Here is a 19,767-nt window from a genome sequence, read left to right on the forward strand (position 1 = left end):
ATAAAGACATCCTGGAAGGTATTTGTTGTAGGTTCAAACACAGCTGTCCAAATACACCAATAGAATGTCACAATGACTTAAGACATAAACATTAACAACCTTTAGTATTTCCAGTAAATCTTGTTTTGCAGGATTTCATAGGTGAAGTTTGTTTTAAATGGTATTAAATAAAAACCCAAAAGTCAATGATTTGCAAAGCAAAGCCATGAACAAGAGTAAAATTATTCCACCAAGTTTAATTTCATATCCTTAAACACATACTTATTATATTGACATACCAAAAAGAAAGTAAAAATGTACCAATAGGTATTAGAATTTAATTCTGAAAACTGGAGTTACCAATTGATCAGAATTAGCTTAACATGAAAAAGTAAATATTCCTCTCAGAGTCTCAGTTCAAGTCATCTCAAGTTCTCAGGATCTAAAGAGGTACCTGTTAAAATTGGGAAACAATTTCTTTCTGCACTTAACTTGTTTGATCTCAATTTTGTGTTGCATGTAGAGCATATAGCTATATGTATGGCAGTTATTTTTGTTTAAAACCTATGTGTATGTATATACACAGTTTTTTTAAAACATAGAAAAATTCAAACTTAGCAAGAAAATGTTAATGTTTATGCATTATTTAGTCCCAGAGTTGCCAAGAAGTCTGCCCACACAGAGTCTCAACTGATGCTAAACATGTAGAAGGGCCACCAAAAGCTGAGAGCATTGCATAGTCTGCAATTTAAATTTAGGTGTTAATCTCTGCCTAGTTTATTGAAATCTACCAAACTGAGGAAAGGAGATACCATTTTAGTGATGTTTCAGACTCCACAAATCTTTTATTTTTTCATGTGTGTTAACTAATTTCCATAAACTTCTAGTTTGTAATGGTACTTAATTTTGGTTAAGTAAGAATAACCAGATTTAAAGAAAATCCTGGAAAGGTAAGTCTTTGCCTTTTCTTTGTTTATTACTCACTGGTGCGCCAGAAGTCTGTAGAGGCTTCAGAACTCATAGAAGACTTATGGATGATTAAGATAAAATGTGTGTTCACATAAAATAAACATTAAAGACGGATGCATGTTCTGTACGTTCACTTGACAGTAGTGGGAATGTGCTGGTTTAACATCACTGAACATGCTGATAATTTTAAGCCTTTATCAAAGACTTTAAAAACTGTTCACTGGGTAAAACTGTCACATGAATAAAGATATCTAGGAATGTTAGAACTTTTATGCCCCCTAAATAATATATAATTATATATTATGAATAATATATAAACGTATATTTTCTGCTTGTTGAACTGTAGAAAACATTGAAGATCTAATAAGGCTTAATACAAATATTCTTTTATAAATCATTCTAAATTGGGATGCAGAAGTCTTAAATAAAAGTATTTTATACATGTTTAAGGAAATGGTTATAAAAAAAGGGTTAAAATTCAGCAGAGACTATTTTTTTTCACCTTCACTTTAAATGGGAAGGTTCCCTCTTTGTATCTAGCACTGTTATACCTCACACCCTCAGGAGCAAGTTGTTACCCTCATTCAAACAAAACTCTACTGGGGATAATTCGTGTGTTTCATAGAATCACAGAAGGGCTGAGGTGTCCCATCAGGTCCCACGGAAGTGTTTTTTTTTCTAGTTTTATTTAATATGCCCTTAACTAATCCTTTGCTATGTAGGGTGTCTCAATTTCTCCAGGCTCCCTCGCAGGTCTCAGGGGCCTGTGACTTGAAGGGTTACCAGTAAAGATAGAGGCAAAGAAGGCATTGAGTACTTTCACCTTCCCCCTGCCCTTTGTCACCAGGTCCCCTGCCCCATTCATCAGCTGGTCCATGTGATTTTTTTTCCAGTCTGTGTGTTGCTGTCGATACACCTGTAGAAGTCCTTTCTGTTGCCTTTTACTTTCCTCACCAGATTCAGCTCCAGATGGGCTTTGCCTTTTCTCTCTTTCTAATTCATTCTGTATTGTTTCTGACAATTTAAAAAAGATGAAGGTTTTTCTCTTTAGCTTATGTCTTCAGATTTGTGAAGGCTGAAATGCAGGTAGTTGTAGTTGAAATAAGAGAATAGCTGTTTCTGAGAATCAGCCTCCCCTATTTATAAAGGCAGTTTTTAGCAGCTTCAGTTTCTTTCTGTGAGAAAAGCTCTGTGAGTTCCCTCTCAGATACAGGAGAAAGCATATTGCAAATTGGATAAAACTGTAAAGGAGAAATAGTTTTTCAGATGGTTCTAGCAAAATGAAAAAGAGAAAATGTAAAGCCAAGTCTTCCTTTCCTAAATCTCAGTGTTGTAGTTGCTAGATGACATCACCTTTAGCAATTATAGTTAGAGATGTAAAATGCTAATAGCATATTACCCTGAAGGCGTTTTGCAGAACATGCCCTGGAAGCAGGGATTTAAGAGGTAATAGAGGCACTTGACAACTCTTAATGAAAGCAGTAGCTTGAAAATCACACATTTCCAGGCTTTTAAGTGCGGTGTCATAAGGCTTTCAAAAACCAAGAGAGGATCACTAAAGTGTTCTTGCCTCATGTTCTTGTGAATGGAAATGAGCTCCTTTGCTTGTCTTGTGGAAGTGTTAGCTGAGAGGCAAGTGTTGAAAGAAACAACGGCACATTCAAGCAGTGGTGAATGCAGAAGCAGTAGGACTTGTTAGATGCAACAGGGAACTTGGGCTCCATGGCCCAAGTTTTGCAAGGTGTAAATATTAAAGAACACTTAAAAATGATGTATTGGAACAAGGAGCCAGAAGAGTGTCCTCCTGGATTTGGTTTCCTAGCAAATGCAAAACCTGAATTTTATGTGAGATTTGAAAACCTTTTGATGAACTCTGTGCTTTGAATGCAGCTGAGATGATTTATGGCTTTGTAATTTCAATCTGTAACAGGCAGAACTTCACTGGGTTGTGCTGCAGTTTTGAATTTTTGAGGTTTCAAATGCAAGTCATTAGCTTTTTCCAGCCCTTCACTTAAATCTTTTTGTAGATAAAATTTTTCTTCCAGCTGTTCATTGTGATGTTTCAGATAAATAAAAATGAAGCAAAACAAAGCAACCCCACAACCTGCTAAATAAATAAGTGTCCGTTTGAGTTTCAGTTCAGTTTTACTTGCCTGCTTTAATGCTGCAGTCTGCAAGTCACGTGTAGTATTTTTGACAGAAAACAAAGTTAGCAAGATACGAGTTTCTCAAACTAAGTAGGAGTAACCAGGCTGTGCATTGAAGGGATTGTAACAGCTTGTTCTGATCAGGGCTTTGGGGGTTTTAAATAGTATATCTGTGCAAAGTTGCTGTAATCTATACTCTGCACGTTGCTCCTAATTTGAGTCAGGCTAAAGCAAAGACAGTGTGTGAAGCACTGCTTGCATCTCAACTGGAAGGTTTATTAGTTGTAACTGGAGCTAGCATGACACTGGCTGTAACGATTTAGCAGCTGCTGTCTGATAGTTTTGTAGCACAAAGACCAAAACAGGTCAATGCTACAAGTGATTCTTACTTCCCTCACATTTAATATGCAATTATGTACGACAAATCGTGGAGAAGCTCAGTGAAACATCCTGTAAGTGCATTGCCACTGTGGATACAGATGGCCAAGTGTGATTTTGGAGGTGGTAACCTAAGGAGGGGTGAAATGAGCTGGACAGAGAAGATGTGTCCTCTCTGACTGTCAGCATACTCGTACATGAAGTGTGCCCAGAACCGTGCTCCGTCCCCGAGGCCGGCTCTCATGGGGAAGCTTGTGTCTGCGGTAGTGACACAAGGTGGAGATATGGAATTGCCACCTGCAAGTGAACCATGGAGGGTTTTGCATTCAAAAGGATTCCTGGAGATTGCTTGGAACAGTGTTAGTTGGGCAAGACCAGAACCTTCCCAGACACCTTTCTAACAGTTTAAAAATATGCACAATATCAGTGCTTGAGAACATTCCCTGGAAGCATTTTAATGTACAAGTGTTGATACAGTCTCCATGTGTTTCAGGATGTTGGCAAAGTTTTGTTTTTCACTAACTCAAAAAAAAATTACTCTAAAATTCAACATATATTTGCTATATGAGCATGGAATATTGCATATACTCCTGTTTCACTGTCAACTTCTGTGTATGTTGAGTACTAATGTCTATTGATGGCCAAATCTTTCCTGACAGTTTGTCAGGAGCCCACTCTGCAGTAGATAAGACATAAGATCTGTTTTGGCCTGATGCCGAAAGAAATGACAGGGGAGTACAAATGTATTCCAGGGAATAAGTACACATCATTCTTGAATCAGAAACTGCTAGTTGCAGCACCAAGCATATTTTGCAGGAAGCAAAAGTAAATTCATTGTGGTTTTCAGTTTGTACTGCACAACAATAAAAGCTCATGTTTATGCAATGTTTTTATGATACAATGGTCTTGAAAATGCAGCTACAATTCATGATTAATGTCATGCATATGCTTACATCGTGATAGCGTCTCCCATTGAGTCAACAAATGAGAATGTTGTGTTCTTGAGAAGTCAGTCTGATTTCCATGTGCATAGCCACACATGTCATGCATTGAGCTTTCTCTGTTCACTGTATCCAATTTCTCCTGGAGTCTCCTCTCCTGTAACTGTCTGACTTGCGGTCATATATAGTCAGTGAATATCAGAACCTGTTTTCCCACTTTCTAATTTAAGTGTCTCTTTCAGGTATTAGTTTTGAAACTATCTCAGTGCCTAAAAAGTGAACATGTTTTTCTTTTTTTTTCAGCTGTGGGAGCTACTGCAGAAGCTGCAGTTCATCATGACATACATTGCTCCCTGGCAGATTGCCTGGGGGTCATCGTTCCATGTTTTCGCTCAGCTCTTTGCAATACCTCATATCCTTTATAAATTTGTTCTTCTTTATTCTTAAGTTCCTCTTCCTGTATGCAATTTATTTACAGTGTTTGAACAAGATTTGAAATTCTTAGGTAATTTACTTTAAATTTTGAAAATCTTGGAACATCTTCTGAGAAACAACAGCTTTCTTTTTTTTTTTTGGACTGCATAGGATCTAAAACTGGGAAACTGAACTTTGACTCAAACTGGTGTGTTTATTCCCACCCAGCCACATTCAGTAGATCACTTACTTCCCCAGCCCTCAGCACTGAGTTTTGATGCATCCACAAAGAAGTGTTGTGATAGACATATTTTTGGGCTTATGGCCGACTGAGCTCTCAAATACTAGTTTCATTCTCAGTTGCTTCTAGTTGGTATGTCAGATATAAATTTCATTTCAGTGAGCCAATTTCTGCTGCAACTGTCTTGATTTTTTTTTTTTTTCCATTTCAGAAGCAGCTAGATTTTTGCATTTTAATGTGAATTTTTTCATTGGGGTGCTGAGAAACATTCTCCTTTTTCACCTTTCCATTCTGTATTATGAGTAACCATATACGTTTGTCAACACCAAAGCAGTCCTTCAGAAGCAGTCTGTTTTGGTGCCTGTTCCAGGGCTGTCTCCAGGTTTGTGGATATGGGGAGTAAAACAGAGTTCAATGACCTCCACGTCTGTAGGGTTAAAAAAAGTATATTAAATTTTTGGAACAGAAACGATTCAGTTTCAATTCAAATTCAGTTACAAACTTGACTGAACACAGAAAAAAAGCCCCCAAAACATTTTAACAGATTTAACTTCATCGACGTCTAAGGCATTACCAGATACTAACTTTTAATTTCTTCCTTCCCTGCTAACCAAAGTTGTGGAAGAAGGGTTGACAAAGTGGTTTTAGTTCAGACTACTAATGAGTTTACTTTGTACTGTTTGTTAGATATATGCACTTAAGTCTTTGTCCCTTTGATCCCACAGGGCTGGGGTTTTCTTCCCTTGAGTGATTTCTTCCCTCTGCTCTGTGCTGTGAAACATAAGCAATGCTGAGTAACAATGCTTATGTTTCTAGATAGGAAGAATAAATGGGAGCCTCAGACAGAGGGAAGGGCACACAGAATAACTCCCAGAGGGAAAGCTGTAGATTGTCTGCTTATAGAAAGAAAGCGTTATAAAAGCAGATCACTATCTGTCTTAAGAGTTTTAGGTTATTTGTAGCAAATCCTTCCAGAATTTCATAACAAAAAAAATATTTTCATTTCTGCTGGGGAAGCGTATATGAATTTATTTAGCAAAACATTTAAGAACTAAGATTATATTTCAACAAGTTTCTCTTTGGTCACAATTATTTTCTGCAATGATAACTTTGCTCTTGATAAAATTACCAATTAAATTTTGCAAAATGGAAGGTAGTTAAACCAGAGTTTTGTTTTGTTTGTTTACAGAGTTATTGCTAAAGTGATCTAGCCTAGCTTTTTATTATTTATTTTTATAGTATGCTTTGTAAATGCAAATCTGTCTTCTAAGGCAATGCTGCAATTAAGATACTGGTTAAATGCTGAAGTTAATATTCCCACAACAGCAATAACTCTGCCTCTTTGCACAGTAATTTTATTTGTTGTTATCATAACCCTGCAAACAGTAATGATGAATGCATGTTGCAATTTACAGCGGTACTAAACCTGCCATTTCTTTACAGAGTTAATTATTTGTGGCTCTTAATTGCTTCAATCACTTCTGCAAACAGGATGTAAATTTTTAAATTTCGAAGTGCCTGGGTGAACTTTTGCTGCAGAGCTCAGTGAGTGTGAGTAGTTCAGCATGCTTTAATGCCTTTGAGACCAGTGTGCAGGGCAGGAAGGGCAACGTGTGTGGAGCTTTGCCTGGTGGAAGTTGTAGAGTCTCCATCATTAGAAATCTTCAGGATTTTAGGTGAATGTCTATCAGGAGTCATATAGGTGTAGTTGATCCTGCTTGTGGCTGCTAGATGGACTGGGTGACCCTTCAAAGTCCCTCTTAATCCCAAAAGACCAGGAACAGGAATGGGCTTCAGACTTGAGGATAGATCTGCAACTTCACTTCCTAGCATTTAAGTGGGTAAGATGAGGTTATGCGTTTATAAATATCAGCACACTGAGAAAGTGAGTGTAGTTTGTAGTTCAAAGGAGGATTTTACCTAAAAAGTGAACAGTGGAATTGGAGAAAAAAAAAAAAAAAGGAGTTTGTAGTTGAGATTATCCTGTTTAGGAAAGTTCTGCTTTGGTTGTTTCAGGGTCACAGCACTAACATCAGAAAACAGAGCTCTGTGACAGTCAGTTTTCCCATCCTCTAAGTGATTGTGTGCCTGGAAGGGACCTGTAGTAATTGCAAGTAAAAATGTGGGTTTTGAGAAGCAGAGAATTTGAGCTGCCCTTACTGCATAGTTTTCTGTTAAAAGAAGGGGATGGAAGATTTTCAGAATGTCTTTCACTTACTTGTTTTGAAGCTGGTTTGAATTTAAACAGATTTTTGAATTGCAAGAATTAATCCTCAAAGACAGTGTTTTACTTCATGTTGAAGAGTTTTTAGCTTTGGGGTTTTTGTTCTCAAAAGTTGATTTTGGCCTTGTTAGAAAGAAAATCCATTATTCACAAAGAAACGAGTTCTGGTTGTACACAACGTAGCCTAACAAAGATGGTACACAGGAAACCTGGCTTGGGCCATAGTGTAAGAAAATATGCCTGTGAGTTTTTGACACTTCTTTTTTACTTAGACATACTTAAAGCATTGGTATTTAAAATAAATAAATGATAACCTAATACAAACAAGTTGGATACCCTCAAATAAAAATACCCTGGTGACAGATAACTGCCCACAGCACACATTAACTCTATGTAAGGGAGTCAGATGCTGTTATGTGCTCTCATGACACACTTACACATATGGAACAGTTAAAATCACTTTTCACAAATCAAATGGGTAATGTCTTCTACTGTCCATTTAGTAGAGCATGATGTCTTTTAGGAAAAACACCCCCCATTGCTACTGATTATGCCTAAGACACAAAACAGTTCACAGTAGTGTGCAAAATATCTTAGCTCATGATGGTGGCAATTTTTAAATCGTTCATATTAGTTACCCACTTTAAAAAACTTGGTTTGCGGTCCTTATCTGTCCTCTTTGTTCTCTTTTCCTCTCTTCTCCTGTGCCTCCTTCCCTTATCTGACACTTGTAAATACTTGTTCATCTTTCACAGAAAGTGCTTGGTTATGACTACAGTGTAATGTGACAGTTTAACTTTTTGATGCACTTGCTTTCTACTCTGTGCTCCCTGTCACTTTTTTAGACTTCAGACTCTCAGGGCAACTCATTTTTCACTCTCTTTAATGCACAAAGACACTGTTCTAGAGCACTCTCTTTTAGTAAGGTTGAGAGATTTGAAAAGTATCTTTTGGCAAATTGTTGTTTCTAGATTTTGCAAATGGCTTTGAAAGCATGGCTAGCTAGCTGTTTTATGGAAGTGCTGTACCAAGAATGATGCTATTTGTGTTAAAATGGGCTTTTTGTGAAGTCTCAGGGATTGTGGGACACACGTACAGTATATTGCTGTGAGAGAGTAAGCTGAAAGACTGTGGTTATTGGTGATTTTACCTGAAATTTAGTTTGAGATGTGCTTGATCACTGTACATTTATAGTGGTTCCATTAGTTCCTGGATTCTTTACTTTGCACCTTCCTCCCAAGAGAGGTGTAAGGAATGACAATTCTTATAATGGTCTCTTATAATGGTCTCCCAGTTTGAAAGTCTTTTTCCTTGAATTTCATGGATGTGGTGTGAATTAAGGAAGAACTTAGGCCTAATGTTTTATTTACTTGCATTTATTTAATTGTGTTCCTTTTAACTTGCATCTTTTTCAGTATCCTTATCCATCTCCTAACTTGCTTTCCAGCAGTCTTAAGTATGACTTTACATTTGAAGTAAACTATGGATTCAGGCATTCATTATGGTGTTTGTGTGTGATACTCACTATTCCTCTGTCCTCACCTTCTCATTTCATATTTATTTCAAAAAGTATGAAATGCTGAACATTTTTTAGTTTTTGGTCAGCATGGAATAGTAAATTCTCAGTAAGAATTAATGTGAAAGCATGACTTGGAACCAGCGGGTTGGAGTATAGAGGCTTACCTCCACATACCAGGTCATTCCAAAACAAGCAGAAACCCACAGAATGGAACACTGGACACAGTGAAATCAAGACTCCAGTGTGGAGAACAAATAATTTCCAAGAAATTGTTTTTTCCCTGTGTGTGTGTTTTAAACTCTGTGTTAGACTCTGGGAAGGCACTTTCATGTTACAGAAGGTACCTTAGGTAGCTGGAAAAGGGCGCTTGCTGCACTGCCTATGCTCAGGATCTGTCCTTGGGCAGAGATTAGACAGGGTCACCCTGATAATAAAACTGTGTAGCATTGAAGAGCCACCGATTACATGCTGGCAACGGGTGATTTGGCCCTGCTTGCCTTCGTCCCTTTCCTTTCCTTAACACCTCTTTGGTAAACAGTAACAGCAGCAGAAAAAAAAAAAAAGAAGGTTCAAAGAGCTGCCTCGACATTTTAAAAGTATAATGAAATCATCTATGTTACCTTAACTTGCAGTTTTCAGACTCTGCTATGCTTTTTTTTCAAACTCTGGCCACTTCAGTCTTTTCTACACCACTGAGTCCATTTCTGGGGAGTGTCATCTTCATTGCCTCATACGCACGACCAATCAAGTTCTGGGAGAAAAACTACAAGTAAGGCTATTCAAAAATTTCTACCCTTGTTATTTGTTAGGGTTTTGCTCTCATTAGTTTCATTTCTGGTGGTATTTTTGCTTCCAAAGGTAATCCTTAAATTAGGGCATGACAGGTTAATCTTTGAGTCTTGTTTCTGGTGTTTTACTTTTTCATAGTTATTTAGCTATTTCTTAAAATGTATTTAAACAATTATCAGTATGTTACAGATGAGGTGTCATGTTGCATTTGTTGTACAGACACACAGTAACGAAACTGTGAAAAAGAAAAAAGCAGTAAAACTCCCAGTTGTCAGCCTTTTTTGTCTTGCTAGCTAGTGCTAGCAGCTAAATCTGTGAAGCCTTTGGCACTGGCAGTCAGACTGCATAAATACATTTTATACTAACTGGCCTGATTAAATGCTACCCTGTGGGATGCAGCAAGTAACTGCAGCTGCAGAACAGTGATACGAGGCACAAAGGGAAAATTGCATTGGCCAAGTCAGGGCTTGGCTGCACCAGTGAGAAGGGCCATACACTTACCACACCTCTTGTGTTGGTGCCGCTGCTGCATCTTAGTTTGAAGAGTTTTATTTTGTTGCATTTTGACTTGTGTCAGTGAGTGAATATGTACTCATCTATAAAGAAATTAGTCAGACAAAGCCAAGTCGTATAAAGAGGCTTTGTATTCATTTCTGAATGTGATGAGATTTGTGGAAGCCTTTCGATGGGAGCTGAGTTTTGTACACTGGCACTAGATCTTAACAAAATTCTCTCTCACACATCTTTTTTACTGGGTCAACAGGTTAATTGTTTCAAGAGAGTGAAGTTGAGGGCAGTTGTGGAAAGGCAGGAAGCTACCACTAATCCCACAGATAGCTGTACATTTTTGGACGGAAACTTTGAACAATATTAAGTAGGAAGTGAGGATTTTAACATCTGCTACATTTTACTTCAACCGGAGCATTTTGAAAGCATGCAGTTCCCTTTCTAGGTACCAGTTAGAGAACCAAACTGTTGAGGGCACACCACTGCCATATAGTTAGGTTAGTGTCAAGTCTCTAGGTTATTGTCGAGGGAAATAGAGGGGGTCATTTTTATTTGCTTTTGGTTTGTCGAATCTTTTGATACAAAATGAACAGGAGATATTCACAGGAATTATCAAAAAATGGTTGATACTTTAACAAGGGTGTATGTGTGACTTGTTTTCATCAGTAGTGACTGACTGTGATTTGCACTAAGGGAAGTGAAGAAGCTGGTGCTAATAATTTTGCCAAGCAAGGTTATTATTATATCCATAAACCGTAAAACCTCAAGTGCAGAAAACCAAACCCTTTTAATACTTTAAGCCACCACTGCTTGTCCTTTCAAAATAAGCAGCAACTACAACTTCGTCTTCAACCTGAAGGTTTACGTTTTTTCTTTGTAAAAAATCATGCTTTGTTGCTTGTTAAAAGTTCTAGTGTATCTTCTATGATCTCACTTAAAACAAAAACCACAACCTTGCCTATCAAAAACCTTTCAGAAGTAGAAAACAGCCTTGTGGAAGATTCAGATTGTCATCAGAGTGAAATAAATCTTTGCCTGAACCTGTGGCATCTCAGAATATGTACATGGAATGACTCCTCCTAAATTTGTATTCATTCTATCTCTAGTCCTTCTGATTCTCCTTTGCCTTACTCCCATTTCACATGAGGAACTAACCAAAATGAATGAGAGTTGGACTGAAAAACTCCTGCTTTATTAAAAGGACACTGTGAAAAGACAGAAAAAGGCAAGGAAGTAGAGTAATTTTGTATTAAGAATAAGGAAATTTTCTACAAAATACTTCAAATAATTGAATGAACTGGATGGGCCTTGCCTTACTGCTTTGAATCTTTACTTTTCAGCATCTAAAAATTCAAAGGGATGGCATAATTGCTTTCTTTTTGAGCTGTGGAGTTAGATAGGATCAGGAACTTGAGCTGGAATGGAAAGTTGTTCTGGCTTCTGCACATCTGCCTGTCTTTGAGCTGCAGTCCCTTACAGCCAGATGTGCACCGAGTTTTAAGGTTATATAAGACAAAAGAGAACAAACAGATGGGGAAGTTGGTGTACAGATTTCTTTTTTAGACTGCATTGACAGTTTCCCCAAGTTCAGCTCCGGGTATTCGTGGAAAGTCACAGGTTCACTGCAGTGTAGTCTGAGATGAGTTCATATGAAGCAGAAGCTCTTGGAGATTTTTTTTTTTTTGCTGTTTCCATACCCACTGCTTGTTGACAGGAACTTCTGTCCAGGGGAAAGCTATCTTCAATGTACTTTATGTAGCTTTCTTGCCTGCTTTGCATACTCATTTTCAAACACTTCCTTGCTATATTGATGACTACGTTAAATTATCACATATTAGCTACAAATAGTTTGTTTATTTACACATCTTTCTGGAATTTAATCTCTTAATTGGAATAAATGAAAACAATTGTGACAAGCAGTCTAGATATCAAAATTGCTTTTCTTTCAAGTCATAAATTAGATTGCTTTATTAGATTGTCATTTGTGTTCATCAGTATTGCATACTTTTCTGCTGTCAAGCAAACTTCGTTGTTGTTTCATTTAAGGAAAAATTACTTTTGCATCTCGTTTGGGCCAACAGCATGAAATTAGATGAGGAAAAAATATCCCGTTCATTTCTGGTAGAGTGAATCCAAAGCTGAAACATTGGACTTTAGCAAGTACGGAGTACTATGTTTATTAGAACAGAGTTACTAGGCCAGTAGTCTGAGTGGTGAGCAACTGATCCATCTGTTCCTTGAAGCGTTGGTTTGGTTGTCCTTACCTGGTGTTTTCTGAGTGCACACACATGTGTCTTGCCGTTCCAGGTTTTTTTTAGTCCCACTTTTTCTGCTGGCTAAAGAGGAGTGTGACTCCTCAGGTTTCTCTGACTGAGCTTCTGCCATTCTAAATGATGCAAGCTGGAGCTGACAGTCTTGGAGAATTACAATGGTGGCTTGCTTGTTTGTGCAAGGAGCTGAAGGACTCAAGTGGGTAAAAAAAGAAAAAGGGATTCATTTTGATAGTAAGCAAACTGTGAAATTCCTAACAGGCTCTTCAAAATTCAGGACTCACACTGTGCCTGTTTGTGCTCTTGTGGTGTGTACACAGAGCATGGGTGTTCTTCCCTGCAGTCAGCAGATGCTGTTTGTTTTTAGTGTGCCCTCTCCATGCAGAGTCTAGTACACCAATACATCACTGAGGTCACGGATCTTTTAGAGGGGAAAAGGAAGGCTGACTAAGAAGAAGGAAAAATAAGGCATTAAGGAAGGCGAATGAGGAACTCTTGCAATCGCAGTTTCGCAGCTTTTGCTGCCATGGTTGTTGAAAGGGGAGGGGCGTCAAATGAGAAGCTGGGCTGCTAGTCATGAGCTGGTTACCTTGTGGGAGTTCAACTGTGAGAATTTTTCTTTCTCTCCCTCTCTCTGTTATTTTTGGGGCTTTTTGTTTTTTACAAAGGAAAGTTTGCTGCGACACTGGTTTTGTCCAGCCATTGGCCTAGGTCCCACTTCCCAGCTTGAAGAGTGCTCTTTTAGTCCCTATTTTCACAGCTGTTGGAATGATTAGGCTGTAGATGTCAGAGAGAGAAAAGGAAATAGCAGTAAATCTTGTTTAATGTATAGGTGCTTTAAAGCATAAAGTGTTTGTCCAAACACTATTGTTCAATTCCTCTGCCTTTGCTTTTTTTTCTCAAATACTTTGTCACGTTGCAGCCTGACTCTATCCTTCTCCTCCCTTCCTCTTATCTTGCTTTGTATCTTGGATATGACAATGACAGAACAGAATAGGAAGTTTACTTTTATTCCCCAGTGGATCTAACATCTGGATCACGTGGAACAGCCTGTTTGTTCTCTGCTGCAGCTGTGACCTGTCCCCACAAACAGCAAACTGCCACCAGGAATCTGGAGATTTCACTGTTTACAAGCCGCTTGTCTCTCCTGCACCTTCCTGTTTCTATTCTTCTGTTTCTCTGCCTATTTTTGGGTAAGGTGCAGCTTGCATTTGCTTTGAAGCACCTTGAATGAATTACAGTGCGGTGTAACTGAATTAATCAGGTGTCTCTAAAGAGGCTGTGATTAAATTGCCAGTTATCTCAGACTGGCATTACAGGATGCCTCTCTGTGTTTGGGACTGTGTGAGCAAGCCTTTATTTTCTCCATCTTTTTGAAAAGTGTATCACTGTGTTATTGTTCCAGTTATTGTGGTCTGGAAAATAACCACCTGTAGGGTTAATACAGCTGGGAATGGAGAGTGAGGAAAACCTGCCCTGCTTCAATTGTAGTGCAGATGGCTTTTTCTTCTTTTTCCCTGCCAGCTCACTTAACCTGCCCATTGCAGACAGCCTGCAGGTGGAGTGGGAAGAGTTTTCCCAGTGTACACATAATTCTGGTTGACCCCACATTATGCACACGTGTGGGAAAAGGAGCTATGAAAAGTTCCTGTCTGCTCCCTCCCTTTTTCCCCATAAAATAACAGGCCTTCCACTTCCAAATGCTTATTTTTAACACATGCTGGTGCCTCTGGTTTCCCTGTGAGCCTGCTCATCTCTTACAGCTGTTAAAACCCCTGTTCCAAACACAAAATGTCATTCACCCATAACTGTCCAAAAGCCTTGTTTGGAATCTGCACACTCAGACCTTTCAAGTTGTTCTTTTTAGGACTGGATTTCTTTTTTTCTTAGTTTTTTTCTTGCTGTGTTGTTTGATTTTTCACATGTTTTTAGACCTCTGTAGTAGTGATGTTTACAGAGGAACAACTGCAGCAGATGTTTATAGTTCAGTAATGCCTTGGACTATGATTTATAGTGAATAGCATAACTTCAGCATTTTTTCCCCCCTTATTGACAGGAAACAGTGTTTGCCTTATTTTGTCAAATATCGTTTCAGATATGTTATGTTCTAACTACTGTCACTGCCCTTCTTAGGGTGCAAACTTTCTTGAATATTTCCAGCTACCTGGTCTGAAAGCCACATTGTAGCCTTGAGTGTTCCTGTTCATTGCAATTGTTTTAGTTTCTTCCAAACTGATTTTATTTCTCTGCTAATTTTTGTGTTTCTCTCTGGCTGCCTCTATTTCTATACTGTTTTTAGGAACTGACCAGAAAGAAGCACTGTATTTGTGTTTGCTCTAGAGTGAGCTGAGGTTCTAGTGCTTTTGCCCACAGCTATTACTCATTGATGAGTGCTGGCCCCTTTGGTGACCATGGTTCTTCTAAGAGAGGTCTTTGCTGAGTTGGCCTCAGGGTTTTTCCAGGCTTTTATTGAGAGTTGAGTTAATTTAGAACTCTTCAAAATAGTATAAATAAGTACCAGCATGTAGATAAATCTGAAATAGGTGCTTATTAGTGCATGGGACTTACAAGTCAAAACAAATAGCACCAATGATGAACGGTTTTTAGTCTGAGTTTTTGGGATGTTGTCTCCAAATCAGAAGGGCCTACTGGTCCTGTTTGCAAAGCATGTAGAATTTGGTGAGGGTCTTTCTGGAAACTTCAAAGGTCATGAGGTCTGTGAGAATCCAGCCTATACTGGTGTACTACAGCCTATACTGAGGTTTGCTTGGCCCTGACTCTGTATCCTTGAGTATAGCATTCATGCAGTTGTGAGTGGCAGTCCTTGGCTGGCAGCAGTGCAAAAGTTGAAGTGTTAGCAAGCTGCTGCTATTTTTCCTTCATTGCTCTTCTCTTAAGATTGGCAGATTTCCCAATAGAGGTGATTTTTTTTTTTTTTGGAAAAACATGCTCCTCTCTTTAAACAATGAATATAAACTGGTCTTTGGGAAGTTACTCCCTGTTCTTCAAGGGCATTTTTGGCCATGATTCTGGCACTGGGGGAGAGAATAGAGAAAACCAAAATGTTTGAAGAACAAAGAGTATCTTTGTGTGCACTTCAGGCTTAATTTTTCATGAGCTCTCTGAAATTACATGTTACTCATTAGACTTCTTCATCTGAATGTCTTCTCAAGACTTCCCTGTCTGCTCCCTGCTGTAATGTCTAACCACTCTCTATCTTGCACACCACCAGTACTGCCCATGGACTTGTGCCTGCCACACTTGCCTGGTTTGGGAGTCTTTAATCCCTTTCAGCATAGAGCTCTGCAGAGTGACAAAGCCATGGCATCCAGGTGTGGGAGGTGTTGCTTCAGGTACAGCCCCAGGCTAAAAGAAGCCCTGCTAGAGACTACCTTCCCTTTGGTGTGTTGAGCTGTGATCTCCCCTACAGCAAGTGACCATGTGTGCCCCTTTGGCCACTTGCTGTAGTATGGAGCTGTGCACACCTCCTCTCCAACCCAGCCCTCACCTCATCACTTGACTCCATGTGTGGCGTCACACTGAACTGCGAAAACATGAGAAAGGATGGGCAAGGAAAACCAGGCACCTTTAATCAAGTAGGTCTGGTATTAAAATAAGTGTTTTCTGAGTTGCCTGGAGTTTCACACTCAAGGGAGGCTATACAAAATTCAAAGAGGTAGTTTAACTGTTTGGCAGTATCTCTTTAACTGGTAACATCTCTTCTCAAATTTTTGCCCCTGGCAGTCAATAAAACAAATTGAGACTAATTGAATAGGAGCCATATGTGTGATAATTAATTGGGAATGTATTCTGATTCAGTGCTCTGTCGTTCCCTGCCGAGTTAAAGATGCATTCACAACTCCATTTCACTGAATCATTCTAAGAGGACAGAGTAAAGACAGAAGGGAGACATCAGAAAGGGAATGCATGCTGAGATCAGGAGGAACACAAGTAGAGATCAAAAGTGTAAGTGGCATAAATGGAAAGGGAAAAGGGTGGGTGGGCAAAAAGAAAAAGGCATGCAGTGAAATATCTGAGGGGGCAACCCAACAGAAATGGGTAAGCAGCAAAGACCTATAGAGGAGAAGAAATCATGAGCATGGTAGAGGAGGGCTTTTAAATATATATTTGGAAAGGAAGGTAGCAACAGGACATAATAGACAATAATGGACATCCATCAGAAATAGGGCACGTGATGTTTTAAGGGCATATGTGGATATACAGTGGCACTAAAGATTTATAATGCTGTTCATCTAGTAATTAGCTTCCAAATTATGTAAATCTAATGAGATCAAGTTAACTCATGAAATTTCTGTCATGTTGAATATTGGAAACCCCTTTAAATGGGTTGACTGAATTTCCATAAGAATAAGTGTTCTCAGCAGGCGTTCATCCCATTCACTTGGATAATGTAGATCATGTCCTGTTTTGGATTTAACTGAATCAAAAATTTGGGGGCAAACTGAGGTTCAGAGTACTAAACCTAAACTTATTCAAGCCGCTTTTGTCAAAATGTGAAAGCTCGTAAAGCTGAGATCCGGGAGGAGATGTTCAGCAAGTGTAACCATTCTAACTTAGGTGGTAAGACACATTGTGCACAGGTAGCTGCAGGGAATAGTTCATGCTGCAGCATGCTTGGGTGTTGGTTGTCTCCTAATATAGAAAGGTATGCACTGGGTCTTGGGGTTGATAAGAGCGAAATGTAAACGATCTCTTCTTTCTGAGATAATGCAAAAGGCAGAATTGCGAAAGTGTCACCATTGCCACTGAGAATTGCCTCTGAAACTCTGTACTAGTTGGGACTAGGTAAATACTGGATGAAAGCTAGAGGGATATTTTTTTTTTCTTTGAAAGTCCTTTGACTAGCAGTGTTTGCTCTCAAAATATCAGAGATGTTTTCAGTCTGAAGAGTACTGTAGAGGATACCAAGATGAATGCTGTAAATTACTAACATTCTCAACAGTCCTTGCAGTAAAAAAACCAGAGGTATTGAAAGTTATCCCTCTTTTAGATTGGATTTTGTACAACTGCACAGTAGCAGTAAGATTTTTGTTGTTCTTCAGTGTAGTGTCACTGATAGTGACACTATGACACTGTGACACTGTAGTGTCACTTGCAAGTTTACAGCACTGAAATGGCTTGATTGCCTTTGGTTTTTCCTCCTTTCATCTTTTGGTCAGAAATATGTTTATGGAAAACTCTGTGGTGAACTAAACTAGTATTTCTGATACAGGCTTTCTTTGGAAGACCAGTCTTTGTCTTAGTCTTGTATTTCCTCATACTTTCTTGCCATCTCTACCTTTTAATTTTATTATTAAGCAGTCACATTGAGTCTTAAAGTGAGAATTAGAATACCTTAAATATATGCTATTTTAATATTGCACACTGAAAAAGCAGGAAAGCACTTTGTTATCAGCAGTAAAGAATATCAAGAATGAATTCTGAAATGCCTTGTTATCCTTTCCTCCTTTTATGATGTTTAAACAATGTGTCTCTCTCTGTGTAGAGTAAAGGAGAAAAACATCTTGGCCTCATTTGCTGAAGCAGCTCCCAACATTTGTTTTGATTTTGTATTTTTTTCCCCCCTGTCTGTTCTCACTGTCTCTGGTGAAAACTTCGCTAGGATATTTCTCATCACCTCCTTTCTACTGTCCAGCTCCTTGCAGTTTCTCAGGCTTTTGCTGCTTCACTCATGGGCCCATCAGTGCAGAGCCCAAGTGAATCAGTCCTGTGGAGCTCTTTGCCCAGGGCTGGACACAGCCCTTAGTACCTTTCCTATAATGTTTGTGTTGGCTCATGATGGGAAAAACAGAAGAATAACACTCATCTGTACTTTTTCAGACACGTGTTTTTGTGTAATGTAATTAACACATTTGCTTTTAAATTAAAAGCACTTCTTTCAACTGCAGACAGCGAGGTCCAGCTGTGAAGCAGAGTCCTGCGCTAAGCCCCATCCTTACAGAAACATCAGGATCCTGACCTTTTTTACATCCTCGAGATTGAGCACAAAATAATTCTGTGCAGTTGCATAATCTTTCCACTTAGAAAGCTTTACTATTGCCTAGTAAAAAATATCTGAAGACAGTAATTGAATGCCTTTTAAAAGAAAAAGCATACTTAGATAAGGGGAAAGAAATTAAGTAGCACAGTAGCTAAATAAGAGAAAAGCAGGAGTATTGATGACATTTTAATAAAGCATTAGTGAATATTTTAAAGTACACAGATGCTTATATCACCTGGCTTACAAATAAGAGGTGAATTCCCCAGCTAAACCTTTGAATGTCAGAGCACTAAGGTGGGCTGTTTAACCCATGTTTGGGCACTCAGCTTTTGACCTCAATTTCACACCTGGCATTTTTCATCCCCCTTGTTGCAGAAGTACAGAAACTTCCAAACAGGTGTTGGAATATGCCAAATAAACATGCTGAGCAGCATCTCAGTGGATGGCCACAGCTCTGGTTTTAACACCTACTTAAACAAACAACAGCAACAAAAACACCAAAACCTCCAAAACATCAAACAAACCAACCAACCACAAAAAACCCCAAACAAACCCAAGAAGCCTCAAAATCAGTTATAAAAACCTTTTTAAGAAAGTGAAGAAACTCTAAGAACAGGAAGTGTTATTGGTAATAAGACCTATGTTTTAAAAGGATGCTTCAACAGCTCTGTCTCTAACAACTGGGACTTCTTATACCTTAGCCCTCCCCCACTTTCCTAGTGTGCAATCAAAGCCACTTTCAATTGTTGTTAGATGAAACAATGGCCCAGTCAGGGAGGGAGAGGAGGAAGAAAGCATGAAAAATAAAAATCAGAGTGAGTGATCAGGAAAGATAAATTGCTTTCATTTTTAAGAGATCCCTCTTTCTTAATGTGAGTTAAACCCAAGTTGTATCTTCCATGCAGTGGCCCAGAAAACCTGGGCGTGGTTACGCGTGAAGGGGCTGTCAGCCCTTGCTGTTGAAACCACACTAAAGTCATGCTGTCTTTTAGATGAAATTGATTTAAAACTACTTCAGTATCCTTCCCCTTCCAATTAATACCATTGTCTTTACCTCTGGTGTCCTTCAAATATTGATGGGTGGCTGCTTATTCTGCCAGGTCTTTCTCCTCCTGCCTCATTGCAGACAACTGCTACTGTGTTTTTAATGCTAAGCCTTTGTTTGTAGAGCCAGCAGCATTAGGCATTCCATGAAAACACTGAAGATTTTTTTTTCCAGATTCCCATGAATAATCATAGGGCTGCAGCACAGTAAAGTTTCTCTCTGTTAAATTTGCCTGTTAGATGTCATGGAAAAGTGGATTAAAATTCATTGGACACAGACAAAGAAAAACTTTGGATCGACCCTAGAAAGGCATCTCTGCATCTCCCAGAGGGAAACTGCTTTT

At 38.8% G+C, this 19,767-nt stretch overlaps 1 protein-coding gene across 4 annotated transcripts in view; it reads left to right on the forward strand.

Moving 5' to 3' along the window:
• Positions 1-19,767, forward strand: part of PCNX2 (pecanex 2) — a 150,712-nt gene that overhangs the window by 87,895 nt on the left and 43,050 nt on the right. For all 4 annotated transcript variants that reach the window (XR_004238804.1, XM_032102299.1, XM_032102301.1 and 1 more), the window contains 2 exons: positions 4,718-4,826; positions 9,452-9,581. Coding sequence is in view for 3 of the 4 variants with exons in the window: in XM_032102299.1 (XP_031958190.1) it covers positions 4,718-4,826; positions 9,452-9,581 (239 nt within the window). In the remaining variant the exon portion in view is untranslated. The remainder of the gene's footprint in view (positions 1-4,717; positions 4,827-9,451; positions 9,582-19,767) is intronic.

This window comes from Corvus moneduloides, chromosome 3 (assembly GCF_009650955.1).
Source record: "Corvus moneduloides isolate bCorMon1 chromosome 3, bCorMon1.pri, whole genome shotgun sequence".
NCBI classification, from domain to species: Eukaryota; Metazoa; Chordata; class Aves; order Passeriformes; family Corvidae; genus Corvus; species Corvus moneduloides.